Genomic DNA, 23,300 nt, shown 5'->3' with positions numbered 1-23,300 from the left:
ACACTATTCCTTGGTTTGGCACTTGACCCATAACATCAAAGATTAAGACTCGCTAACACATCCACTTACACATAGCACACATTTACAAACCACTCACCAAAATGGCAGAGCTGGCACATGTGCCCTTCTGATTGGCCAGGACTGTTGGTCACACAGATGGTGAATCTGTCCAATCAGCATTTTACGTTGGTGGGTCTTCAGCCTCACAGACACTCATTAGCAGCATCTTCCTGTGTTTACTCCTGTGGGAAAGGGAGTGGACCACAATGGGGTCTCTGGACTTTGATGTAGATAAATGAAGATAACTTTAATCTCACACTAATTGACACTTCCCTTCTCCTCCCACCCCCTCGTATGTCTTCCTGTCTAGACTAGAGTTGTGTATGTGACCCTCTTCCCAAACTATGCTGTTGTAACATCTTGATCACTTATCTGGGACCTCTGTCTCCCCATATCGGACATTCACACTGGCATTCCCTGACTTCATAGGGATGCAGGGTCTTCGATGACTCACTGACATATTTGACAGAGAACAGAAAATCATTGTTTTCATTTCTCCGAGTTTCTAATGTAGGAAACAATTGTAAAACTTTTCCTCATTTAAAACATCCAGTTTGCAGCTTTATGTAATGGCAAACTAATTGAAAATACTGTGGACTCATATTTGCTACATATTTGCTCTTGCTTCAAAATCTGCTGCAGTGTAATGTGGAGGGGTTGTTTAGGTTTGGGGCTGGGGTCCCTAGCTGGCACGCTCCCCTGCCTGCCTCTTTATCTCCCTGGCCACTTCAGCCGGGGAAGTGAGGCTGCCACGCAGCGCCCGGCCTCACAATCACTGGAGCTCCTCCAACATTCCCCCAGTGGCAAGTCAAACAAACCTGGGGACCGACTGTGACTCAGCCATTCCTCCTGTGTCTGCCTGCCTGGCTGGCTCATCAACACCTCCATAACACAATGGGCACTTAACCAGTAAACATCACCATATAGTCTTACTAGTAAAACTTAATTGAACCGTATATTTGTAGTTGGGGTTGAGCAGTTCAGTTTTTCTTTTGTAGTTAACTGATATAAATATATGCTTAAGATGTTACACGATATATCTGATAAAAGGACATTAAAATGAGGTTATTAATGCCCCAGGATGCATATCTTGCTTTACTAATATTAGCATCAATAAGACATGTACTCTAATATGAATGTTACTGTTGAGGCCAAAGAGAGAGAGAAATAATTACAGTAATAATAATAATAATCTCTATTTATGTAGCACTTCTCTAAAAGTAGTGCAAAAGTACTATCTAAAAGTGCGAAGGCATAAAAACAAGAATAGTAATGATTTTAGAATAAATATGTCAATGAGGTCCAATAAAAGAAAATGTAAGAAACACAAGATTAAAAGTGGGCAAGCGCAAAAAAACCAACCCTGTAACAGCAAGTCTATGAAAGTGTGTTTTAAGACGTGCTGTAAAAGAGTAAAAGTATTCCCATATTCACACAACTCCCATTTACTCCACACCATAGAGTGACATTCTGGCACTGTTTTGCTTTCGACGCTGCAGTTTTGTAACGAGCCAGCGGAGAGGAACCAGAGGCTGTTTTAGGTTTCATTGACTCTTCAATTGGCTGTGTGAATTCCTCACATCGCTGCCGGACTCACGCTCGCCGTCTGAATGATCGGCAGATGTATTCATGCAGACCGATCGTGCTTTGCATGTGACCACACAGAAGATAATGTATGGATCAATCTCATCTTTTGTGGTAATAGATTTTAGATCAGTCTGATGATTACATATCATGTGAATCTTCACTCAGCTGTATCTAAAGCAAAGCGCCTATAATGAAACAGACCAAGAGGGAAAACACTGAAAATGCATCGTCCAGAGGTGACTGCCCAGGCCTTCTAGCCTCCTTGCAGGGGTTTTGGGCAAGGGCAAAGTGTGATTAAGTGGCTACGGCCATGTATTTTTGTAAGTTATCACAGACACTTGACAGGAAGTGAGAGAAGGCCACAAACAGGAAGGAGTGGAATGTGCTTCCTGTTGGCCAGCGGTGTTAGACGGGGCAGATTCCTTGTACCATCATGACCGACGTACACGCGCACGCACGCACACACACACAAATACACATGCATACTAAGAGGCAAGAATGTTTTTCCACTGGAATCAGGGAGAAACAGACCGCCAGGAAAGAGAAACAGTCAGAGTAGATAACATTGAGACAGTTTGCCCCCATGCACCGCTACAAATTAGGGAACATGAATCCAACTCCAGTCCTTCAAAAGATACCATTCTTATAGCCAGCTCACTTTCAAAACACAAGCTGACTTACACCCCGCTAAATGTGCCGATAATGGCTTGCAACACAGGTGATATACTACCACAAAAACATGCAGAGACAACGCATGTGTGTTATGTTTTCATGAAGACGATGCGGACACGTATCACAGAGGGGAGAATGTGAGCCGAGGGAGTCGAGGGCTCCCGGTCGTACAACAGCATGCCTGGATATATGAAATTAACATTGGTTGTCCTTGAGGGCTTCCTGATTGAATCACAGAGGCTCGATGACGTCATACACGGTTTAAGTCATATTTCGGAGCGGGGAGGGAAAGGGAGAGAGAGGGTGAGAGAGAGAGAGAGAGCGAGAGGATGAGTCACTGCCTCATTGATGACTGTCTCCACTGAGTGGTCAGATAATTCAGGTACAAAAAGAGACACAGGCACAGCGCGACCGCCTAATGGCACTCAAATAAAATGACTTATTGGGAACTCACAAAATACACCTTTTAGGAAGATTAAATAGTACGGATGCCCCCCCCTCTTAAGGCTGGTTCTAAACAATGATGAATCCTGCTCTTCTGTATGATGGTATTTACGGTGATGGATTCAAATAATTTCAGAGCTACTATTAGACATGGCCTTAATGTTGGCTGTCGGTTAGATTTCTCTGAGTAACAATCTGATACACACCTGATACTTCAGATATCAATACATTTGAGGGCCTACAATATGTGGCAATATGCGATATGACAATACTTTGTGTCAGGTGAACGTTAATATCCCAGTCTAGAACTGTTTTGGAGCTATATTCAAAAGCACCAGATTAAAATATAAGTTATTACCAATTCATGGATAGTAAGTTGATATCTGCAATAAAAATAAGTACAGTGAGTATTCTTTCTTTCATGGCCAAATGTTCTACATTGCTGCTCAAAATATAGTATCAGCTTCAGAGCCACACCACATTTCTAGGGTATGGACATTAGAAATCATCCTAAATACTCAAGAATTGAATAATTTATCACTGCAACAAGAAGGCCTTCGGGGGGGTTTATGTCCACAGAGATAGTGATTTTGACAAATTTGACCGATTTTGATTCACTCATGAGTTCTGTTACATAAAACATTTGACCTGGGATAATTTTCCAAAGAATCCTTAAGGTGTTCAGGACCTCAGATCTAACTTTTGACGATTTGTACCCTTCTTTGGTGAAAACAAAAATACTCATGAAAACTGTGAAGATGATGTGTGCAGCTCTATCAGCCTGAAACTTGGGAAAACAGTTCAGCAACAAGTTTAACGAGGACACTGAGACACCAATATAGATTTTGCACTCATTCAATATTTGATTAAGTTCCGAAATCATGTAAATGGGGCCCTGAAGCTCCCGGTCTACAACAGACTCTGTAATATATTCATGTTTTACTTTATTAATCCCCTTAGGGAAATTCCCCCCCCGGGTCAGAGGTCAGGCTCAGCAGCACCTCTGGAGCTGGATGGAATTCAGTGACCTGCTCAAGGACACAGGTACATGAACACGGGTCGTCTGGTTGAAGGGCGGTCTCCCCAGTCACTACACCATCCTGCTGCCCCACCTTGTGACATCCACAATCTCCCAAGTTCTTATGTCTTGTATCATGCTGCATTCAAGACAAGTGGAAACTGTCTAAATGCTTGCCCGTGGTTTCATTTTTCCTGACTGAATACATAATTAATATTCAAATACAAAAAAATGTTTATTCAAAAGAAAACATTCAAAGTGCAGCATTTCATTTGTCTCAGTTACAGAATTAAATCTGAGACAAGAAAGAACAAGTTAACACAAGCACAAATACGTTAACATTTTTGGAATTTAGGTTGAATTAGTTTTCAACCCCATTACCCCATTAGTTACTTTTGAAATGGATAAATAAGGTATACAACTCCCTCCAGTGCTGGAAAAAGGGACTGCTTGCCAGAATGTTGGTTCTTTCACACATGGCAGTATGATCAACTGAACTATCCTTAAGACAAGCTAGGTTTACCTCAAAAACACACCATGTGCTGCCACACCACCCTATACAAACAGAACTGACTTCATGTTAAAGATTTATAAACTAACTCACAGAGCATGAAAATTACAGTAAACTACATGGCTGCACAACGGAGCTGCTTAAAAGCAACATGTGAAATTCCCTGGTGTCTTTTACACAGAATGAAATGTTCCTTTTAATCAGGAAACATAAACCTCAGGTGTTTATACATCAAAAGAGTATGAAATCACATCCTGACACCTGATAAGTGCCTCTTTTTGCACCCCGATGGGAGTCTGCAGGTCCGACACCTGAAAGTTTAAGACATCAATATCAGACGCTCCGAACGTGGCCTCCACCTTCACCTTCTCATACATGTGGAACTGGACCTTCTTGTTGGTCATGGAAATGAGACATCTGAGAAAACTCTCTCTCAACACAGACCGTGCACGCTGCTCTTTCTGCAGCTGGGCCGCGTCTGTCTCTGATGCCGTGGACGTGGAGATGGAGGTAGGACAGAGGGCGATGAAACGGGGTGATCTGGGGTCAAATCCCCGGCTGTTGGGGTCAGGTCCTTTTGGCAGGCGAAGCACAGGCACCGGTGTTGCCATGCTGATTCTTTCTGTTAACACATTTAATAGGGGGAAAAAAATCATGAGCTAGGCAAACAAAAAATGAAGGAAAATGTAATATTATAGAGTGAGCTCCATAGGTATTTCAACAGCATTGTGTGATGTTTTTGCTCTATACTTTTACTGCTTTGGATGCGAGATGAAACAATAACTGTGATTAAACAGAACACCGTTTTGTCGGATCACAACTTGTACAGGTCCCCTCTCATTGCAGGTACAGCTAGCTAACGGCGAAAAAGATTGCTCATGTCCAGCAGTACTACCTTGGCTAACGTACAAACCATCTAAACGTTTTGCTCCGGGTAACCCCTTACGTTTGAGGTTAGCTACCAAAAGTTAGCAACTTGGCTGCCAAGTCATGAAAACGCGTATGTATTGCTAGCTACCGCTAAGATAGCCTCGGTGCAAGCTAGCATGTTTTTAACGCGATATAAAGGCAACGCAGCAAGTTTTTTTGCTCGTCACAGCCATGGCTAACATGACCACGACAGTTTATTTTCAGTCTTACCAGCTGTGAGTCCTCCTAACATAAGCAGGAACGTAAGATTGTTTGCGTCCTTCTTCTGAAAAGCCAAGCGCCGACGTGTGGTACTATATTCCTCGTAAACTCTTAAATTACTTCTGATTTAAACGTGGTGAATGGGGTTAGATGCGCATTCAAATGTTTTCAGTGCCCATCAGGCATGCAAGGTTTCAGTTAATTTATTACCGGCTCCCATGCTCTCCGCCATTTCTCCCTGAAGACACGCCCCCTAAACGTCACATCTCAGCCCCCAGTCGTACTGTCAGAGCATCCACCAGCTCTGACTGTATTTAGCACATGATTTAGCACACTGTTAGGTCGTTCATGTGTGGTCAGTAATTAGGATTTTTCCGAGAGCGCCTGAAGGCAGCATTACTTCCACTCCGCTTAGAAAGGGTTTTGCTCCCCTCTACAGCTTTTCCAGCGTATTGCTGCCCTCTTCACAATAACATAGCCTAATCATTACAAAGTAAAAATAATATTAACTGTCCATATACAATCCTATCCAATCTAATCTAACCCTTTAAATCCTACATTTCTTCTATACACACCACCAAATCCCATCCCATCCCTCCAAAAAATATTTCACCTCTCTAATCCAAACCCTTAGATCTATGACTCTAGAGTCTTAGACCATGGGATGACTGAAATCCATTTCTCAATATTTCCTCAAGATCCTCCTTGTTACATCTTGTTAATGTTGCAGCAACTGATAATAATTGTTTTTTAGGGGCCGGCAGCGGAGCCCCTAAAAAACAATTATTATCAGTTGCTGCCGGTCCCTATTGTGTTTGTATGTATTATTATTATACTTTCTTACTAAAACTGCCTTCCCATGCATGAAAAGTCTCCAAACTTGGCACATAGCTCCAGTTCCATGCCAAACGACACTCACTAAAGTGTGGGGCAAATAGTCCAGATTGTGGCGCTACAGCAGCGGTCTAAAGTTTAAAACTTTAAAAAATCTTAAAAAATCAACAATACATGCTACAGCTCTTTTCTGAGGTTATCGGCCCAAACAGGTAAAACTTTCTAGTACCTATACTAAATTATGAAGTCCACCACGTTTTTATTAAAAACTGTAAAACGAATTAAATCGAACTTTTCTTGTCTTCTTACAAACGTACTAAATTTCAGACTTGTAGCTCAAAAACTGAATTAAAAAAAAAAAATTTGAATTCTGCCCTTATGGAAACCATTGTAGTCAATGGAAAATAGAACATCTTTAAACATCAGTTTTTCACTTATGGAGCATTCAATACTTGTAGAAATAAATTACAGACATCTCTATGTTGTCTAGATAAAGTACACAAATTCTCAGAATTTTATCTTGAAAATGGTCCCGTCCATGCCTTCCCAATGTTTCTTTGTTGGTGATGCTAAACTAAAAACATATAATTCAACAGTCCAATGTCCAAAAGGTAGCACACAAACACACACACACACACACACACACACTTCTCACACATACACACTTCTTTCCTCTCTGCTGTCTTTCTCTTCTGTTAACCTCCATTTCTCAACTTCGCCAACTCACTGTTGTACCATGTGTTACTGTTGTGCAAAAATATGTTTGTCATTAGTATTTCCTGTCAAAGCAACTGGAACCAACCAATATGACTATGTTTTGTCATTGTGGACTATAGTTTCATTCACATAGTGTAAGAAATAGGAAAATTCTGTAATTGTTTTGGGTGGCACCTTTTCTCACTGTCTTTTATGTGTTTGCTATGATACTTTATGATTTGCTGCATCATTGGCCATAATGTTAGGGTTAGGGTAAAAACAGGATGTTGATCCTGTTTTTACAGTGAAATTTTATTGGGAGTTTTTTGCTTCTGCCATTGCTTGTAGCTGTAAGGCCATTACGTGACCCACATAAGAGAGACAGATACACATAACAAAAGATGTACACATCACGTCCAAGTCGCTCTGGATAAGAGCATCAGCTAAATGACTAAAATGTAAATGTACTGTAAATCGTTGTTGATGCTTAACAGGTTAAAAAATTATAACATAAAGGTTTAGGTTTAGGGTTAGGGTTTTTGATGATTCTTACAAGTTATCACATTATTAGTCATTATTATTATAACATCATCAGATAAAATGTCACACCCGTTAAGTAATACTTGTTTGTTAATGTAACAATGTAACATTGACCATGAAGTTAATAGAAGGTTTCTATCATGTTCAATCCATTCAGAGAGACATATAATTAAATTTTGACAAGTTATTACATTATCTGGCAGTTATTCCATTATCAGTAACTACAAGCCATCTAGCCTCATCTTCACATCTTCACATACTATCTGACTTTCTGTTTACCTTCATTGTGTTATGTGAGCCTTTGATAGCAAATTTTGCTTATGGAAGTAAATGGAATGGCTTGCATGCAGTTTGGAGAGTGATTTCATTTGTCACTGATGTGCACAAGCATTGTTAACAAATGCTAATATCATTTGGTGACAATTTCTCAGAAAGACAAACATAGGCATGATACATTTTTGGAAGACCATCAAGGCCTTGATTTGTGATCAGGATTTGGAAAATCCAATTCCATTTAATGCTCTTTCTGAGTCGCTTTCCCTCTGTGTAGAGATGTAGGCTACTTTTGTTGATAAGAGACTAGTTACAGTACATGACAGGAATTCAACCAGCTCAGTGGACTTGTGGCTAGAATATTGTGTGTTCAATCCCGATTTGGGTGATGACATGGCACTCAGCATTAGAGCCTATCTGATGGTTGTAGGTATGTAGGTAATATATACATTTATTGGGGTTCTGATGCAAGACAGTTTTGAAACTCTTGTTTTTGTAGTAGTAGTAATTTTTGTTGGTGCATTAAACCACCACGCTGTTTCTCCACACAACCACCAAGAATTGTTTTGGCTTTGTGTGGTCTGTAAAACTAAATAACAGTCTCGTCTCCTAGTTGGCAGTACCACCACATGTTGAGTTTCAGAACACTTTGCCTAGACGTGCACCATGGATACTGTGCCATCATTCTAGATTCCATTATATTTAACCATCAGCTTAACATTAACACCAGCTTGCACTGAGAATGTTAATCAGTACTGTGTGATGAATCCAGTAGCCTGGATGTATAGAGCTGGCTACAACAAGTAATTTTCCCCATGTTAGCCACCTGTCCAACTTCATTCTATTATTGATTTCAGCCGATCTGTATCAAGTGGGCTTACTATCTTCTATGAGGTAAAACAAGACTCCATTATGTGATTGCTATCATAAATGATTGTGATAATCAATAAATAAGCTTTTTCAATGTCAGACTCATACGTTTCCATGACACTTACTACCAGGGTGCGATTTGTAAAAAAAAAACAGATTTTTGGAACATTTTTGGAATGCATTTTTGCCGGGTGATATTTTACACAAGGAGGCGTGAAAATGAAAAATACAAGTGCAAACCCCTATCATACACATATTATTGTTCCCCAACGAATTCTATCCATATATGCCCATATATATCATGACCATATCCGTATGTCATATATGAGCCACACAGAGAGAGAGAGAGATTCTGAATAGGAGAATGCCGTGTATGCATGCTTGCATACCTCCACGCAAGCATGCATACACTCATGCATGCTTGTGTCAGCTCCCGGTGAATGTGATATAGCTATGTGGCAAAGAGAAGGATAATATAAAAGCGGGAATTTGTGCAACATTTTATTTTGAGCCTTAAATGTAATACATGCGTGCGTTAACATCCCTTTTCTACAAGCCTGATTTCTATTCTAGTGGAGTAAATAGGTTTACATATTGTTGTGGCGGACTCTATAGACATTATTCACCATAATCTGTGGTTTGGGTATGTTTAACACACAGTTATATTGTGTGCCTCTCAGGGTTAAGGAGACACGGTCCCTTTAAGAAAGTCTGGTTTTCTGAGTCTGACGTCAGCTCGACGTTTGTTGTGTTTTGGAGCGCAAAATAAATGACACACGAGTTGGTGTAGTCAACGAGAGTCGTCTGTCTCACTTTCCTGCAACTTCTACATTGTCACCATATCGTACAGTAATGTGGGAATAGGAATAACGCACATCAGATAATAAAGCAGACCTATTAGTGTGATCAATCGGGCCATTATGGCTCAAAATATACAGCGGTGCCGGTGCGTAATGGCTGTGCGTAATACAGTGGCTGCTTTGGCTTGAATCTACAGTTTTATGCGTCTGGCCTGCAGGTGATGCCAGCTGTGTGCCAGTCAGCACGTGTTTGTGGACAGCAGCGATGCTGACGAAAGGAAGAAAGATTTCTCACATACCATTCTTTTAGCAAAACAATTAGTGTTGATGACGGACCTTTTCTTTTTACACTTGGTCGCCCTTCTTTTATCCACAGCTCTGCAAATTTATGAGCTGGAAAGAACGCACCTTCTATAATCCATGCAGGTTTTTTTGTAAGTTGTTTGCGCCATGTACTGTCATATTGGAGAAATACATGTACACGTATTTAATTTACTGACAGAATAAAACATGCCAGAGAGTGGGGGAAAGCGTGTCCCCACCTGCGATTGCATTTCATTGCGCAATCTAACTGTCGGGCATAGGAAATGCATTTATAGCTGCTCTTGCCGTGGGACTATTTTCGTTGTTTGCCAGTTTGTTTTCGGGATTACTTTTTTGTCTAGTCCGCCCTGGCAAGTGTGCTGGTAGCGGGCAAAAATATCTGGGTATTGCCCTTGGGGCGGACTAGTTTTCTTTTCTATTTTCTTTTCGTTTGTTTGTTTTGTTTTATTGTCTATCTGTTTGCTTCCCCCATCAATACCTTTACTCAGGTCGAATCCCAGTCAGACAGTCAGGGCAGGCTTAAGGTGTGACGGAGTTATTAATCGTTTGCAGTGAAATTAATCACGTGTGTTAAACTTTGAAATGTGTTAACTAACCTAGCGTGCAAGACGTATTAATTATAGTGTGCACTGGTTTGATTTAGTGGAACTCAGCCCCTGTCCTGTTAGTGATAGCTGGGAAGTAAGCTGTAAGGAGGTTAAGGTGGGCGGATATAAATTGTCAAGCTTAACTTTTGTAATAAACATGTTACTCTTTACCTCCTTGATTGTCATTCCTTATGCTAGTGACTTGTAGCGGGTGTAACACACTCTTGGGGAATCTGTAAAATTTTAGTAGTAGAGTAGAACCATATGGAAGCAGTTCTTTGGAAATCTGGGTGCTCCAACTGAACGGCCAAAGCACTTCCAGAACCTTGATGTTGCTGGGCATGTTGCATGTTGCTGACATAAAGTGCTGCTGAAAATTGATGTTATTGTACACCTCAAGAGGGATAGTAGTCTCTGCTTCTCTGAATTACCATTTTACAAACCAATGAGTGTTTGTGGGGGTCTGGTACAGTCACCGAGGAAAATCCAATGACATAAGTTGTTTTCCTTCTACTAGGAGTTCACCATCTCCACCTCCTCCCCCTGGATGGTGACAGGGTTTGGGTGCTGCGCCAAAATATGACATATGCTCCGTGCATCACAGTGTATGTGTGTGTTTGCATGTGTGTGTGTGATATGTGGAGGTTTGTTTGTAACTTAGGCCTCACAGTATCACAGATGTTTTGCCAAATAAGTCCCATGATATTTCCAGGAGGCTCAACAGCTCTGGGCTGTATTTCAATCCTTTAGTGGTTACACCCTTACAAATTCTGGGTTATTTTATCTCCCCAAACGCAGGGTTGAGCCTGTTAGGCCATTTTTCTGGGTTATTTCCGCTCACCACACATCAGCTATCTCAGTGGAGAGTAGAGGACTGAAAGAGCCAATTAGGTAATGAGGGATGATTAGGTGGCCATGATGGAATATTACTCATGAGACCAGAGGGAAGAGCACCTCCTACTGGTCCTCCAACACCACTTCCAGCACCAGGTGGTCTCCCATCCAAGGACTAACCACAGGCAAACCTGCTTAGCTTCCCAGACAAAGAAGAAGCAGTGCATCCTCCTGGGGAAAATAAAATAAAATAAAAGGTTTGTATACACTTTTACATGTAAGTCACATACGAGCGAAAACTATTACTGTCTGTTTAACGTTACCATGTTGCACACCAACTTTTGGTCCATGCTAAGCTATAGCTTGATAGTTTAGCTGACCATAGTCAGTCCCACCAGGATTTTGCGATTTCGATTTTTTTTTGTGATTATTGCGGCCAAAAATGCTTGATTTTGCTGTGGCTTTTCTCAAAAATTGCGATACAATTTGTGAGGTTTTATGTGCTCTTTTTGCGGTAAAATTTCGGGAATTGGGAAAAATTGCAAGCAAAGGGAAAAAAAAAAGTTTTCTCTCTCTCTCACTCACTCACTCACTCACACACACACGCACACACACACGCGCACACACACACACACAGCCTCCCCCTATTCTCTCCCACTCTCCGTTTAAGCTATTAACTCTTCCAAGAGCTTGAATTTTGCACTCACCTCGATTCTTGCTGCTTTTGTTTTGTTTTGCACAGTCTATGGCAGTAATTTTTGTTGGCAGGTGAGCTTTGTTCATCTTCCACCTGAATGCGCGCTGCGATGACGTAAGTTACCACGACACCGAATGCGACAATTGGTCCAAATCACAAGCGGTCTGTTGATTTGGCCATTTCATGCCGAAAAGTTGCGGCAATTTTGCAAAACTGCAAGCTCTCGCAAATATTGCGGAGATTTCTTGAATTTGCGTGAATTATTGCGATCGCAAAATCACAAGTTCCTGGAGGGACTGCTTAGTGTTTTTGGCCAGCTAGCCAAATAAAAGAATCCCACCTGTCTAGGAAAGAAACAGCGGGATGGGTCATGATTTTCGAATTTTCGAATAGTCATTAAATTATCAAAAACCGAATAGTTTATGTGACTATCGTCTTGTCTTAAGTATATATTTTGCCTTGTTTTTACCGGCGCCTCTATCGGGGCTAATCGGACTAGGTAGCTGGCTTAGCTAGCTAGCTCTATGCTAACGTCCGCCTATATAGCTTTCTAAATAGCTATGGCTTGATTAGCCCCGAACCGGGGGGGTTACACACACACTTGGGTGGTTGAAATGTGCCAGCATGGCACCAGCATACAATACATTTACTTTGTGATCAGCTTAAAACCATTCAAGACCACCAGATCACCTGGTCTGAGCAGGGAGATTTATCATAAAAGCCATGCAAATGCTTATCTAGCTATTTTATTTTTGTTATGTATATCTCTCTTTGTGTTTTTGTTTCAGGTTGACTATAGCCTATCTTAATGGACAGCTTTGTCAGAGAGAAATTAACAGAATGGCAGCTTCCAGACCTGATAGATAGTTTTAAAGGTAAGTTAATCATTTTTCATTTTTCACTTAAGTAGCCTACCTTTTTGTCTTTTTGTAATGTTCCCGGCATCCACAGCATCTTGAGTCAACATAGCAACATATTAGCTACTTAAACACTGCCAGAATTTGGTAGTGACAACCACATTTATGAATGAGAGTGAATTTGCATATACAGTCTACCTACTGTTTGTACTGATTGCCTTACTTTTAGATACAAACTTAAGATGTGTCATACCAGGTCTTATCTGGCACTGCTCCTATATTTCATGTCTTTTTATTTATTTATTTGTTTTTTATCGTGTTCTGCATTTATGTATTGTATTGTCGTTCGTTTGTTAGGCTACATCCTGCGGACTACAGATGAAAACTAGCTCCTTAGCTAACTCCGGCACATTTAGCCAAAGGCATTCATTTATCTGTAACATCTTTTTAAACTGCCACTGACAACAGTATCATATTATGTTTTCCCACCGCATGAACGCGACCCCAAGACTGCAGAACTAGTAGGAGCAACTGCAATGTTGAGGAAAAAGGCTGGATAGAAAAGATGTGTTTCACAACATTGACCTCCGTCTCTTTCAAATTAATGATGACAAAGTTGCGTAATGTAGTGAGTGTTGTGGCTACAGAAATAGACTGATTTGTTAAAATAATACAAAAAGCCAACCTGCCACAGTGGCGGGTAATTTAACAAGTGTTAATTTCAGACCCTGGTTACTGTGTGATTTTACTGTTGTAAAAATGACAAGATGTCTTTGTGTTTTGTGTCTTTTTGTTTTTCAGATCAGGCAATAGATGAAGAAAGTTTTCTGCTTTTAGATGAGGGGACCATCAACTGCGTAATCCCAAAAATTGGCCCCAGGCTAAAGTTGCTAAAATACTTTAGAGAACTTATCAGTAGTTCAGATCGCTGCAGCTGTAAGGGGCTTCATTTTTCACACTTTTCACACTATTATTTTAGCTGATGATTCGTTAAAATTTCTTAGGGCAGATGGCATATGTTTGCTTTCGGTGCACAAGGCAAATTCCTGGGGATGTCAAGAGTCTCTTTACACATTTACGCGCAGTACACCATCTAACCAGTTCGTCAACATATTTCCAATGTAGTGAAAGTGGTTGTGGCAGAACGTTTTCTTACATCAGGTCTTACAGAAGACACCTAGTACAGCAGCATGAAAACCAAGTTGAACAGACTCTGGATGGGCCTCTTGAAGGTCCGGTCCAGCCTGTTGACGTACTGAATGCTGATGAGGAGCCAGTACAGGAAGTTGAGGATGAATGGGATGAACTACAGCAAGAGGTCATTACCAACCGGGTAGCCCTTTTTTTAGCTAATCTGAGGTCTAAATCTTCCCAGACATTTTCTAACTTAAACTTTGTGGTTCAACAGACCTCTAGTTTAATTGGTGATATTGTGAGCAGACTACAATCAAAGACTATGTCTTTATTTAGTCAGTTTGGTCTTGATCAAAGCCCACAGGTAGAAGAGCTCAGGCTGGAGTTCTTGGATGCAGCTGAGCCTTTCAGAGGACTGGAGACAGACTATAAACAGATGCAGTATTTTGCTAAATCGGGAAACTTTATTCAGCCAGTTGAGGAGGTTTTGCCTGGGGTTTCCTATGTTCAGCAAAGGGACTCTGCCACTGGCACTGTCCGACAAGTTGCAGTTCCTGATTCCTATCAGCGTATTCCGCTACAGCGCCTTCTAGTCAAGATACTTGAAATTCCTGGTATTTTACAGGCCATGATAGAACGGCAGCAGAGAGAGGGTGATGCGCATCAGGATGTCTTTGATGGGGAGTTTTGTAAAACACATCCACTATTCTTGAAAGAGGTTTCGATCCCACTTCTGCTATACAATGATGACTGTGAAACTGTCAATCCTCTTGGATCAAAGACCGGGATTCACAAGTTATCATTGACCATAAGCCTGTAAGTACAATTTGGGATATTTATGGGAAATGTTATTCATTTTAGGAATGTACATGTTATTCCTTGGCTCCAGAATAGTCCAGTAAATATATCTGAACATGCACCGGGAATCACTAAATTTAGGGGGTTCAGTACAGTGTTGTGTCGTCATCAAGCAGGTGTGAAAAAGAGTTTATTTTGAGAGGTCAACAATCATGTGTAGAGCAGTTGGAGTAGCTATTCCTCACTGTTTACATGTCAGTTTAGCTTGTTTTTTTTCCCCGCGTTGTTAGCATTATCTTTCACAGTGATATCCCATCATTTTACAACTGTACTATCAAAACTTACAAGATATCCAGAATAAAAACAGGCATAAAAGACAAAAGTGAAATTTCACAACAATATGCAGATAAATATATATATCCTGGAGAGATAAATATAGTCCAGAAAGAGTCAATCAGGTGGCTTGTAAATATGTGATCTGTATGTAGTTGCATTATCCGGATAATGACATCGAATGATGTCCTTTGCATTTACATCTGTTTATTTGTTTTATCTGCAGTCTGTCCGCATTGTGATCAGATCTCGTCTAAGTAGGACCAATGACACCAGATGTCAAAAGTAATTGGTGATCTATTGACATTTTCCAACTTGTGGGAAGATACCTTCTCACAAATATGAGTTAGCTGTTCAAATTGCATATACACCTGGCTGAGTGTGACTGACATTCAGTCAGTGCGAGCCAGACCACCTCCAGATGTGGTGAGGCAGATCCAGTCACATTGCACTGTGTGCATTTACACCTTGCTCCTCCAAGCCATAATCTAAAAGCTGCGCATGAATTGACAGTCACAAAATGGCGTAGATAATCAGATTCAGAACAGGGGCTGCAGGTTTGGTTAAACATGTGACGGCTCTTTTAAACTTTGTGGAAAACTGGTGTTCCAAATATGTTGGCCAGTTAAGTGTGTTTATAGTGCTGAGTGGCACAGATGGCACACTATGGTTGTTTTTGTCAACAACATGCAAATTTTTAGCCTTATATGAAATGGGGAAAGCAAAATGTTGCCATACCACTGATCTTAACGAAGGAGGACGGTTCTGTAACTAGATTTCACTTGGCTTCCTTTTTTATTCAGTATCGATATTGTTACACCCCAACTTGGTATTCTATTATCATGCTTACTCTTTGCTCTTCTCAACATAATCTTTACTTTCTTTTATTTCTCTCTTTTATTCTTGCTTTCTTTCTTTCTTAGGTTGGAACAAACATGGTGGAATACCTCCAGCAGGCTGAGGTGTCGAGGCCGTACCCCTACATCCTGGCACTGGGAGATGACCACCAGTGCTCCTCTCAGGCATTTGTCATTCTGGCAGGACAGGCTTTGGAGCAAAGCACACTGCTTGGGGCAGTTGATGTGTGCTTCAAGGCATTTTATATCTTTGACATTAACTACCCCAAGCAGTGTGCTCCTACATGGGAATTTATCCAGAAAGTGGTCTATGAAATGGGAGGAAGTGAGTCCACACCTGTGAAATTTCTACATACAACAATACTTGCTTGCAAGTAGAGACTAGAGGACTTGATCCTTTTTCTTCTGCTGCCCAGTGGCTCAGACTAGTTCTACCTATCTCTGGTTATTGGCATTTAATAATGCCCACTTAAAAGTCAAGAACCGTTTGTTTTTTGTGTGTTTCACATAGTATTTTTATAGAATAGAATAGCCTACTTGACAGTAATAGGCAATGCTTATGTGCATGTTATAATAATGTAGTAATGAGAACAGGGCTGGCTCTATAGAGCATTGTGCTGTAGAGGAGTTACCTGAACACCCATACTCACAGAGAGGTCCTGCTCCATTGAAACACAAGGACACAGATAGTCCTTTTTGCAGTGGTTGGCAGCCAGGAAAAGCTTGCTGGGTGGGCAGTATCGAGTCATTATGCCTAGAACGGACACAATCCCTCAGCCACATTGATGTGGCCCACATCAGTATTTTTATACTGATGTGGGCCACATCAATGTGGCTGAGGGATTGTGTCCGTGGCTTGTAAATATGTGCCACAATGTGGCTGAGGGATTGTGTCCGTGGCTTGTAAATATGTGCCACAATGTGGCTGAGGGATTGTGTCCGTGGCTTGTAAATATGTGCCACAATGTGGCTGAGGGATTGTGTCCGTTCTAGGCATAATGACTCGATACTGCCCACCCAGCAAGCTTTTCCTAAAATAGCCAGCTGCCCCAGCCTGCTTGTGGGGTTACTCAGTTCAATCAGTGGCCTTAGTTAATTAGCTGCTTGTAATGTGCTTCAAGGCATTTTATATGTTAACATCAACTACCCCCAAGCAGTGTGCTCCTGCATCGGAATTTTTTTTTTTTTACATAGTATTTTTATAGAATAGAATAGCCTACTTGACAGTAATGACAGTAATCAACAACAGCAACATTACTATATTGTTACTACATGATAACATGCCCATAACTATCATGTAGTGATAATATAGTAATGTTGCTGTTGTTGATTCAACTGTTATAGTGTTTATGAATTGAAAACAGTTATGTATTTGTTATAGCTTTTTGAAAAATAAATATTTTTCTAAAATTCCAGCATTGTTTAAAAGTGCGTTGTTTATTGCATATATGTATGATTTGCATTACCAAATCTTGGATGTATTTTGTAATAGGCCAGTATATCCAAGTAATTTAACTGTTTACTAGACATGTGTAGTCTATTGAATACATTTTTTATTTTTTTTTACAGATTTTACTGTAAACATGAAAGTAATAATAACCTATTTATGAGGTAGAATGAACCCAACATTCCAGTTAATATGAACCAACATTTGGATTGAATATTCAACCAATTTATGTGGTAGAATTAACCCAGCATTGTAGCTAATATGAACCAGCATTTGGATTGATTATTCAACACATCTTGCTGGGTTAAACGAGCAACCCATCTTGCTGTGTTAGATTAACCCAGCGTGTGGTTGGTCCAATAGTTACCCAGCGGTGTAGTTGAAAACTACCCAGATTGGGTTGTTTTCAACCCTGCATTTTTTAGGGTGTACAATGGTTTCCAATGAATTATTTTAAGAAGGTTTGTCGATTTTTACATGAGCTGGGGTAGGTAACATTCTTTTTGTATTATTTGCAAAAAATTGCACCCCGTCAGCTAGTCTGGGAGAATATCAGATGCTTCACCATCTGGGTGAGAGGAGATGAAGGTTGACCCCCCTGTGCCACGTCTGGGTCAAAGGGCTTCTTAGCCCACGCACCCTTGAGCTCTGGCGGTCCTGGGGCTAACGTTTGGGGATCCGGTAGGCCGGTGGTCGGGCTATGGCCTGTGCAAATGTCAGTCGTGGTATTGGAGGGGCGGGGAGTTGTACTTTTCTGGGGAGCATAATTTATCAAGTTTGGCCAATGCTAAAAAGCAGCCGGTGCTCTCTCTCTCTCATATAGAATGAACCTTGCTCTACTAATGTTCAGAGCAATTTGTGTTTCTAACTGTAATGGCGAATCTATGCTGACAAAAAATGTTTTTGCTGGCGAATATTTTAGTTACAACTAGATTGAGCTGGCAGAGTTGTGTTTTGTGTAACAGATTTGAATTTATTAAGTTTGCTCCCGCTCTCTTGCACACGCCTGAGCCTTGTGTGGAAGGAGGAGTTACAGGAGGGAGCGAGGGAGCAGAGAGGGAGGAGGTATTGTTTTGTTGTATACTTTAAAATTCTGGCTCATGTCTCCAAAGTTGCCTTGGTTGTGTTTCAGAGACATATTGTATATAGGTAACTCATTAAGTAACAAACTTAGCTAAATTTTCATAGACATTACTTTTTAGACATTTATTTTTTCTTCACACCTACCTATAGGTTATCACTAGGGTCCATTACTAAGATAAAAGTTAAAATCAGACTCAAGCTATGAAAATGTTGAAACCTGTTTGAAAACCTAATTTCTATACAACATAAGAAAAATCTCAAGTACCTGCAACATCAAGAGTTCGAATCCAGGGCATTTTTTGAACATTCCTCTTTGCTCACATCTCTCAGCATTCTCAGCTGTATCAGAATCAGAATTGCGGTTATTCAACCAATACAACAGGTGCACAGCCAAGTTGACCTGGTTAATTGATGCTGATACATTTAAAGAAAAAACAATGGCAAAAGGACAGTTACAGGATTGATGTGATTGCATTACGTGCAGTGATGTGCAATGTACTACAACTAGATCAGTGTTTCCCCTATAATTGTACATATTAAAAAAAACATGTTTTTGGCCTGGCGGGGGTTCTCGTTATTAAAATATTTAATAACTATATATTATTATAGTAAAATATTATTAAAAATATTTTTTTTAATGCCAAAAATAACGCCAAATATCCATTCATTCGGAAATCAATAATCATTTGCGTTTGGGAGCCTCTGTGCGGCGCTGTTCCGAAACGTGAGTCAACCTCTGTGTCGCTGCCTGGGAAACTCTTGACGCGATGCGAGTGCCACTGCTGTCACACCGTGTCCTAAACGCCGGGTCCTAAACGCCGGGTCCAGACCGCATGCAGAAGCGCTGGGAAGCGCAGCCAGTTTCCTTTCGGCGCCCATGTTAACGGATTTGACCGTTCAGACCGGCCGCGTTTCACTGGAAAACACCATAGAAAACACTATAGATGGTCATATCTCCATTATATCACCACAGAAGCACAAATATATTAAATGATCAACTTACCAGGGTCTTCACTGTTGTTGTTGATGAATCCATCTGTACTAATGCAAGTTTTAAATGCAATACATTGTAGGATGATGGTCTCTCTGGTTTTGAATTATCACTTGCCTTTTGAAAATTGCGTCTGTTATTGAATTACCACAAAAGTAAACAAGGATACATGTTTAGGTTTGTTTATTTAATTTATTTAGGCCTGTCATTATTTAGAGAGAGAGAGAGAGAGAGAGATCTAGGTCCCCTAGGCTTTCCTAATTATTGCCTGATCACAAGTCACGACTCTTGCTGAGAAAACAAACAAATAAACGTGACAGCTTTGATATGAGGGAGTTTGTGAAGAAAGGGAGAAATTAAGAAGATGGAAGACATAATGTTAATGTTTGCAAAGGTCATAGGTTACACAGCTTATTTTTCTGCAATAAATGCAGCTTATTAAGTCATCCTCTCCTTGTGATCACTTTGTTTTAAGTCTTGAATATACCAAGCGAACAAAAATTTGAACGCAAATATAAATTGCAGACCGCCTGCTGCGCCATCTGACCGAAGCCAACCGCGCCAATATGCCATTCCACGCGCCTCGTCTGTTTAGGGTTTTTCCAGTGCGTACCACCAGGCCTGAAAAAAATTCTAGGGTAAACACTGTAGATGAATAAATAGCAACATATGTAACAAACCAGACATCTCATGAAGTGAATCATTAATTGTGGCTCCCCCATACTTTGGGTCTGGGTGATGCAGCATTCCCATCCAAAGTGAATCACTCTACCCCACACCGGAATACTGGTCAAATTCAAACAGGACATTCATCTTGGACAGATTTATTTTCCAGTGGCCCTGAGTATCTGACAAGCCATTTTCTTGAAATGTTTTCACTTTTGCTAAAATACCTCATAGTTTGTAGATAAATGCAACAACTTTTCCAAATATCTTTCATTTATTTATTTTTTGCAATACGCATTCTCAAATCTAAAATTGGCTTGCGAAGTATTGAATCTGTATTTGTGAATCAAAGGAAACGTGGATCATCTTGCATTTTGCAAGATTGCACAGAGAAATATTCCATATTTTTGGCCAAATATGTATTGTGTATATCATTTTGCATTAATTCAAATGATGATTTACAAAACACAAATTGAGAGGTGTTTTATAGTAAAACATTTGTGTTTTTTGTTTTTTTATTTACGGATCATGGTACACACATTTGTGGATTATACTTTTAGATTTATTTATTATTGATAGAATTCTACCCCCATAGATTTTAGTCATTTTGATTTGAGAGGCGGTAGACTACATGAGAGGGGGGGCTGATATGCATTTGAAATGGTCAAAACATACAGGCTATTGTGAAAGTGCCTATATCGTCTGACCGATCTACTAATCACTTCCCATCCAAAATACCAAAACTATCCCATTAAATTTGCAGGTTATTCAGGCGATTGTAGGTTTGTCTCCTCTCCCACTGGTCGGATTATCCTTTCTGAATAATGAAGGGTCGCCAGTATTAGGAAATGAGAAATGGATTATAAAATAGGGAGATTTAGTTTGGGTGCTGGACGTGTAAGGTTAGCACTCGCCCTCAAGTGTTGGGTGGAGGAGACAGCATGTATCTTTGATGCTCTTCTGTGAAATTTAGGGGTAAAATACAACACAGCAATGCAGACCCAATAACAGGCATTAGGCTAGGAGAGTTGTGGTCAGGACCCAAAAAGGAAATAAAATAAACATTCATTAGTTATCAATGTAATGTTACGCATTAACCATGTTACAGCATCATATTCAAACTAGAAAGATAAATTACACAGCACGAAACAGGTGTTACAACCTGGCTCAGGGTAGTAACAATGAGGGAGACCATGCACAAATCAGTTTATTATAAAGAATGTAGCTAAACACAACCATCTAAATAATGGAATAATGTGTAGATCAGCAGCATCAGTGATGAAGTAGAGTGCATGGATGAGTGGAAAGTGTGTTGTGTGGTGTAGAAAATCAAAAGACAAGACTGAGGCATATTGACAGGGAGAGAGTCAGAGAGCAGCTGCCAGGAGACGCAGCCCTGTCAGCCACTACCCAGGTGCAGCAAATCCAGCTAATGATCCACCCAACTCTGTCCACCAGCTTCCCTCCTGAAAAAGGAAAAAAAAAAACAAGGAAAGCAGGAAGGCAGGACACAGTGGATGGTGTCGCCACACAGGGGATACAACAATGGGTATTTCCTCACTATCCCAAACATCAAAGAGCCCGCTGACCTCGTGGCTGGGCCAGGCTTCCTAAATGACGTTGAACTTTGGCAGTACATTGGGTTGTGTAGCTTCCATGATATAACTCCGGAATCACAGTGCTTAAATTGGATTGATGCCCCTTTAAAGGATAACACTGGTGTTTTTTAATGCATTTCTTACAAATCCTATGAAAATAACAAAATCAGACATGATTTTGTTTTGCCAACAAGTCTCGTCCATGTAACTGATGCCCAATAAAGCCATGTCTCAGTAGCCATAGAACTCCATTGTATTAAAAAAATGATTAAAAACATGTCAAAGAGCCATGCCGTTGCTCTGGGCAGCATGTTTCATCATTGCGATGCACCGGGCCAGCCTAGTTTTCCTCAAACAACTTAATAAGGTGACTGTAAACACGTTTGCGATCTCAGGAAAGCAGTCCCGTAGCACCGAAGTGATCACACACACACACACCCCACACACCTTTTTTTTCGACCGTGACCATGGCGCACTGAGATAAAAACATCTCAACTTTTTGGAACGCTGCCAGCACACCGCATGTCACATAGCCTGAAAGCAAAAGAGAGGGATGTATTCATGGCGAGATCTTTCTGCTCCACATGTAGATCAAGAAGTAAAGCTACTACGACAGTTTTACTGCGATGGTAATCCATTATTTCAGATAACTACTAACAAACGTGAAGTTGTTGTCTTTGGTTGCTTGGCAACGCCAGGCGCACCCGTAGCGCAACCGTCCAAGCGTACTTGATAAACGTTCGGTGTTCACTGTCCACTAGGGGTGTAACGGTACACAAATATCACGGTTCGGTACGTACCTCGGTTTTGAAGTCACAGTTCGGTTAATTTTCGGTACAGTAAGGGGAAAAAATGCAAAACATAAAATTGCTTGTCATTTATTATGAACTTTTGTAAACATCAACAGTTTATAATTTTTTTTAAATAAAATTTTAAATAATAAAAAATAAAATATATAAAAATAAAATAGAATAAAAAATAGAATACTGCTGCAAACTACTACTAAGTTCTCCAATAAATAAAATATTCTCAAATAAATTAAACTAAATATAAAATATAATAAGAAATATATAAAATATAATAAAAAATATAAATAACTATAATAATCTTTTCTTTTTTTAGGAAATGAACTTTTCCACATTGACTAAAGTGCAGCATTTGTTATTGCTTTGGCCCTATCTGAATTACCAGCGAAAGGCTGTTTAAATGACGAAGGGAGCAGCGTTTGCACTATGCTCGTTTTTTTCCTTGCAGCAGTGATATTCACATTCGCGTGGTGCCGTTTCAAATGAGTTATCAAGTTTTGACGTGTTGCCAGAAACATACCCGATCACTACTGAACAAAGGAGACCTTAACGGTAAGGGAGGGTCTTCAAGCTCTGGCTTATCGTTTGCATTGGCCATGACGTTCGCTAGCCAGAGGCTAGGCTAGGCTAAGCTAAGCGTGCTGTCTGTGTAGTGCGCTCCAGAGCCATATAGAGAGATAACACAAATAAGTGTACGGTTTCCCCACTGACACGGAGAGGAGAAAAAAATGGTTGGCTCAAGTCAGCAGGAGCAATCTTACTATCACTAAAGATCACAACAACAAAAAAATATGCGAGGTAATAATATTCAAACACTTCATTTGCACTTTTTCACAAACAAAGACCATACCA

General features: G+C 40.4%; 1 protein-coding gene across 1 annotated transcript; it reads right to left on the bottom strand.

Moving 5' to 3' along the window:
- Positions 1–3,961: 3,961 nt before the first annotated feature.
- gemin7 (gem (nuclear organelle) associated protein 7) lies at positions 3,962–5,658 on the bottom strand. The gene is made up of 2 exons (XM_071894217.2): positions 5,433–5,658; positions 3,962–4,914 (listed from the first exon to the last, which is right to left on the bottom strand). Exons 1-2 carry the CDS (start codon positions 5,452–5,454, stop codon positions 4,517–4,519), a joined length of 420 nt encoding a protein of 139 aa, XP_071750318.2. The 5' UTR covers positions 5,455–5,658; the 3' UTR covers positions 3,962–4,516.
- Positions 5,659–23,300: the final 17,642 nt, after the last annotated feature.

Source organism: Centroberyx gerrardi, chromosome 6, assembly GCF_048128805.1.
Source record: "Centroberyx gerrardi isolate f3 chromosome 6, fCenGer3.hap1.cur.20231027, whole genome shotgun sequence".
NCBI classification, from domain to species: Eukaryota; Metazoa; Chordata; class Actinopteri; order Beryciformes; family Berycidae; genus Centroberyx; species Centroberyx gerrardi.
Note: the sequence above shows the minus strand (reverse complement) of the source record. Positions and strands in the feature narration are given on the sequence as shown.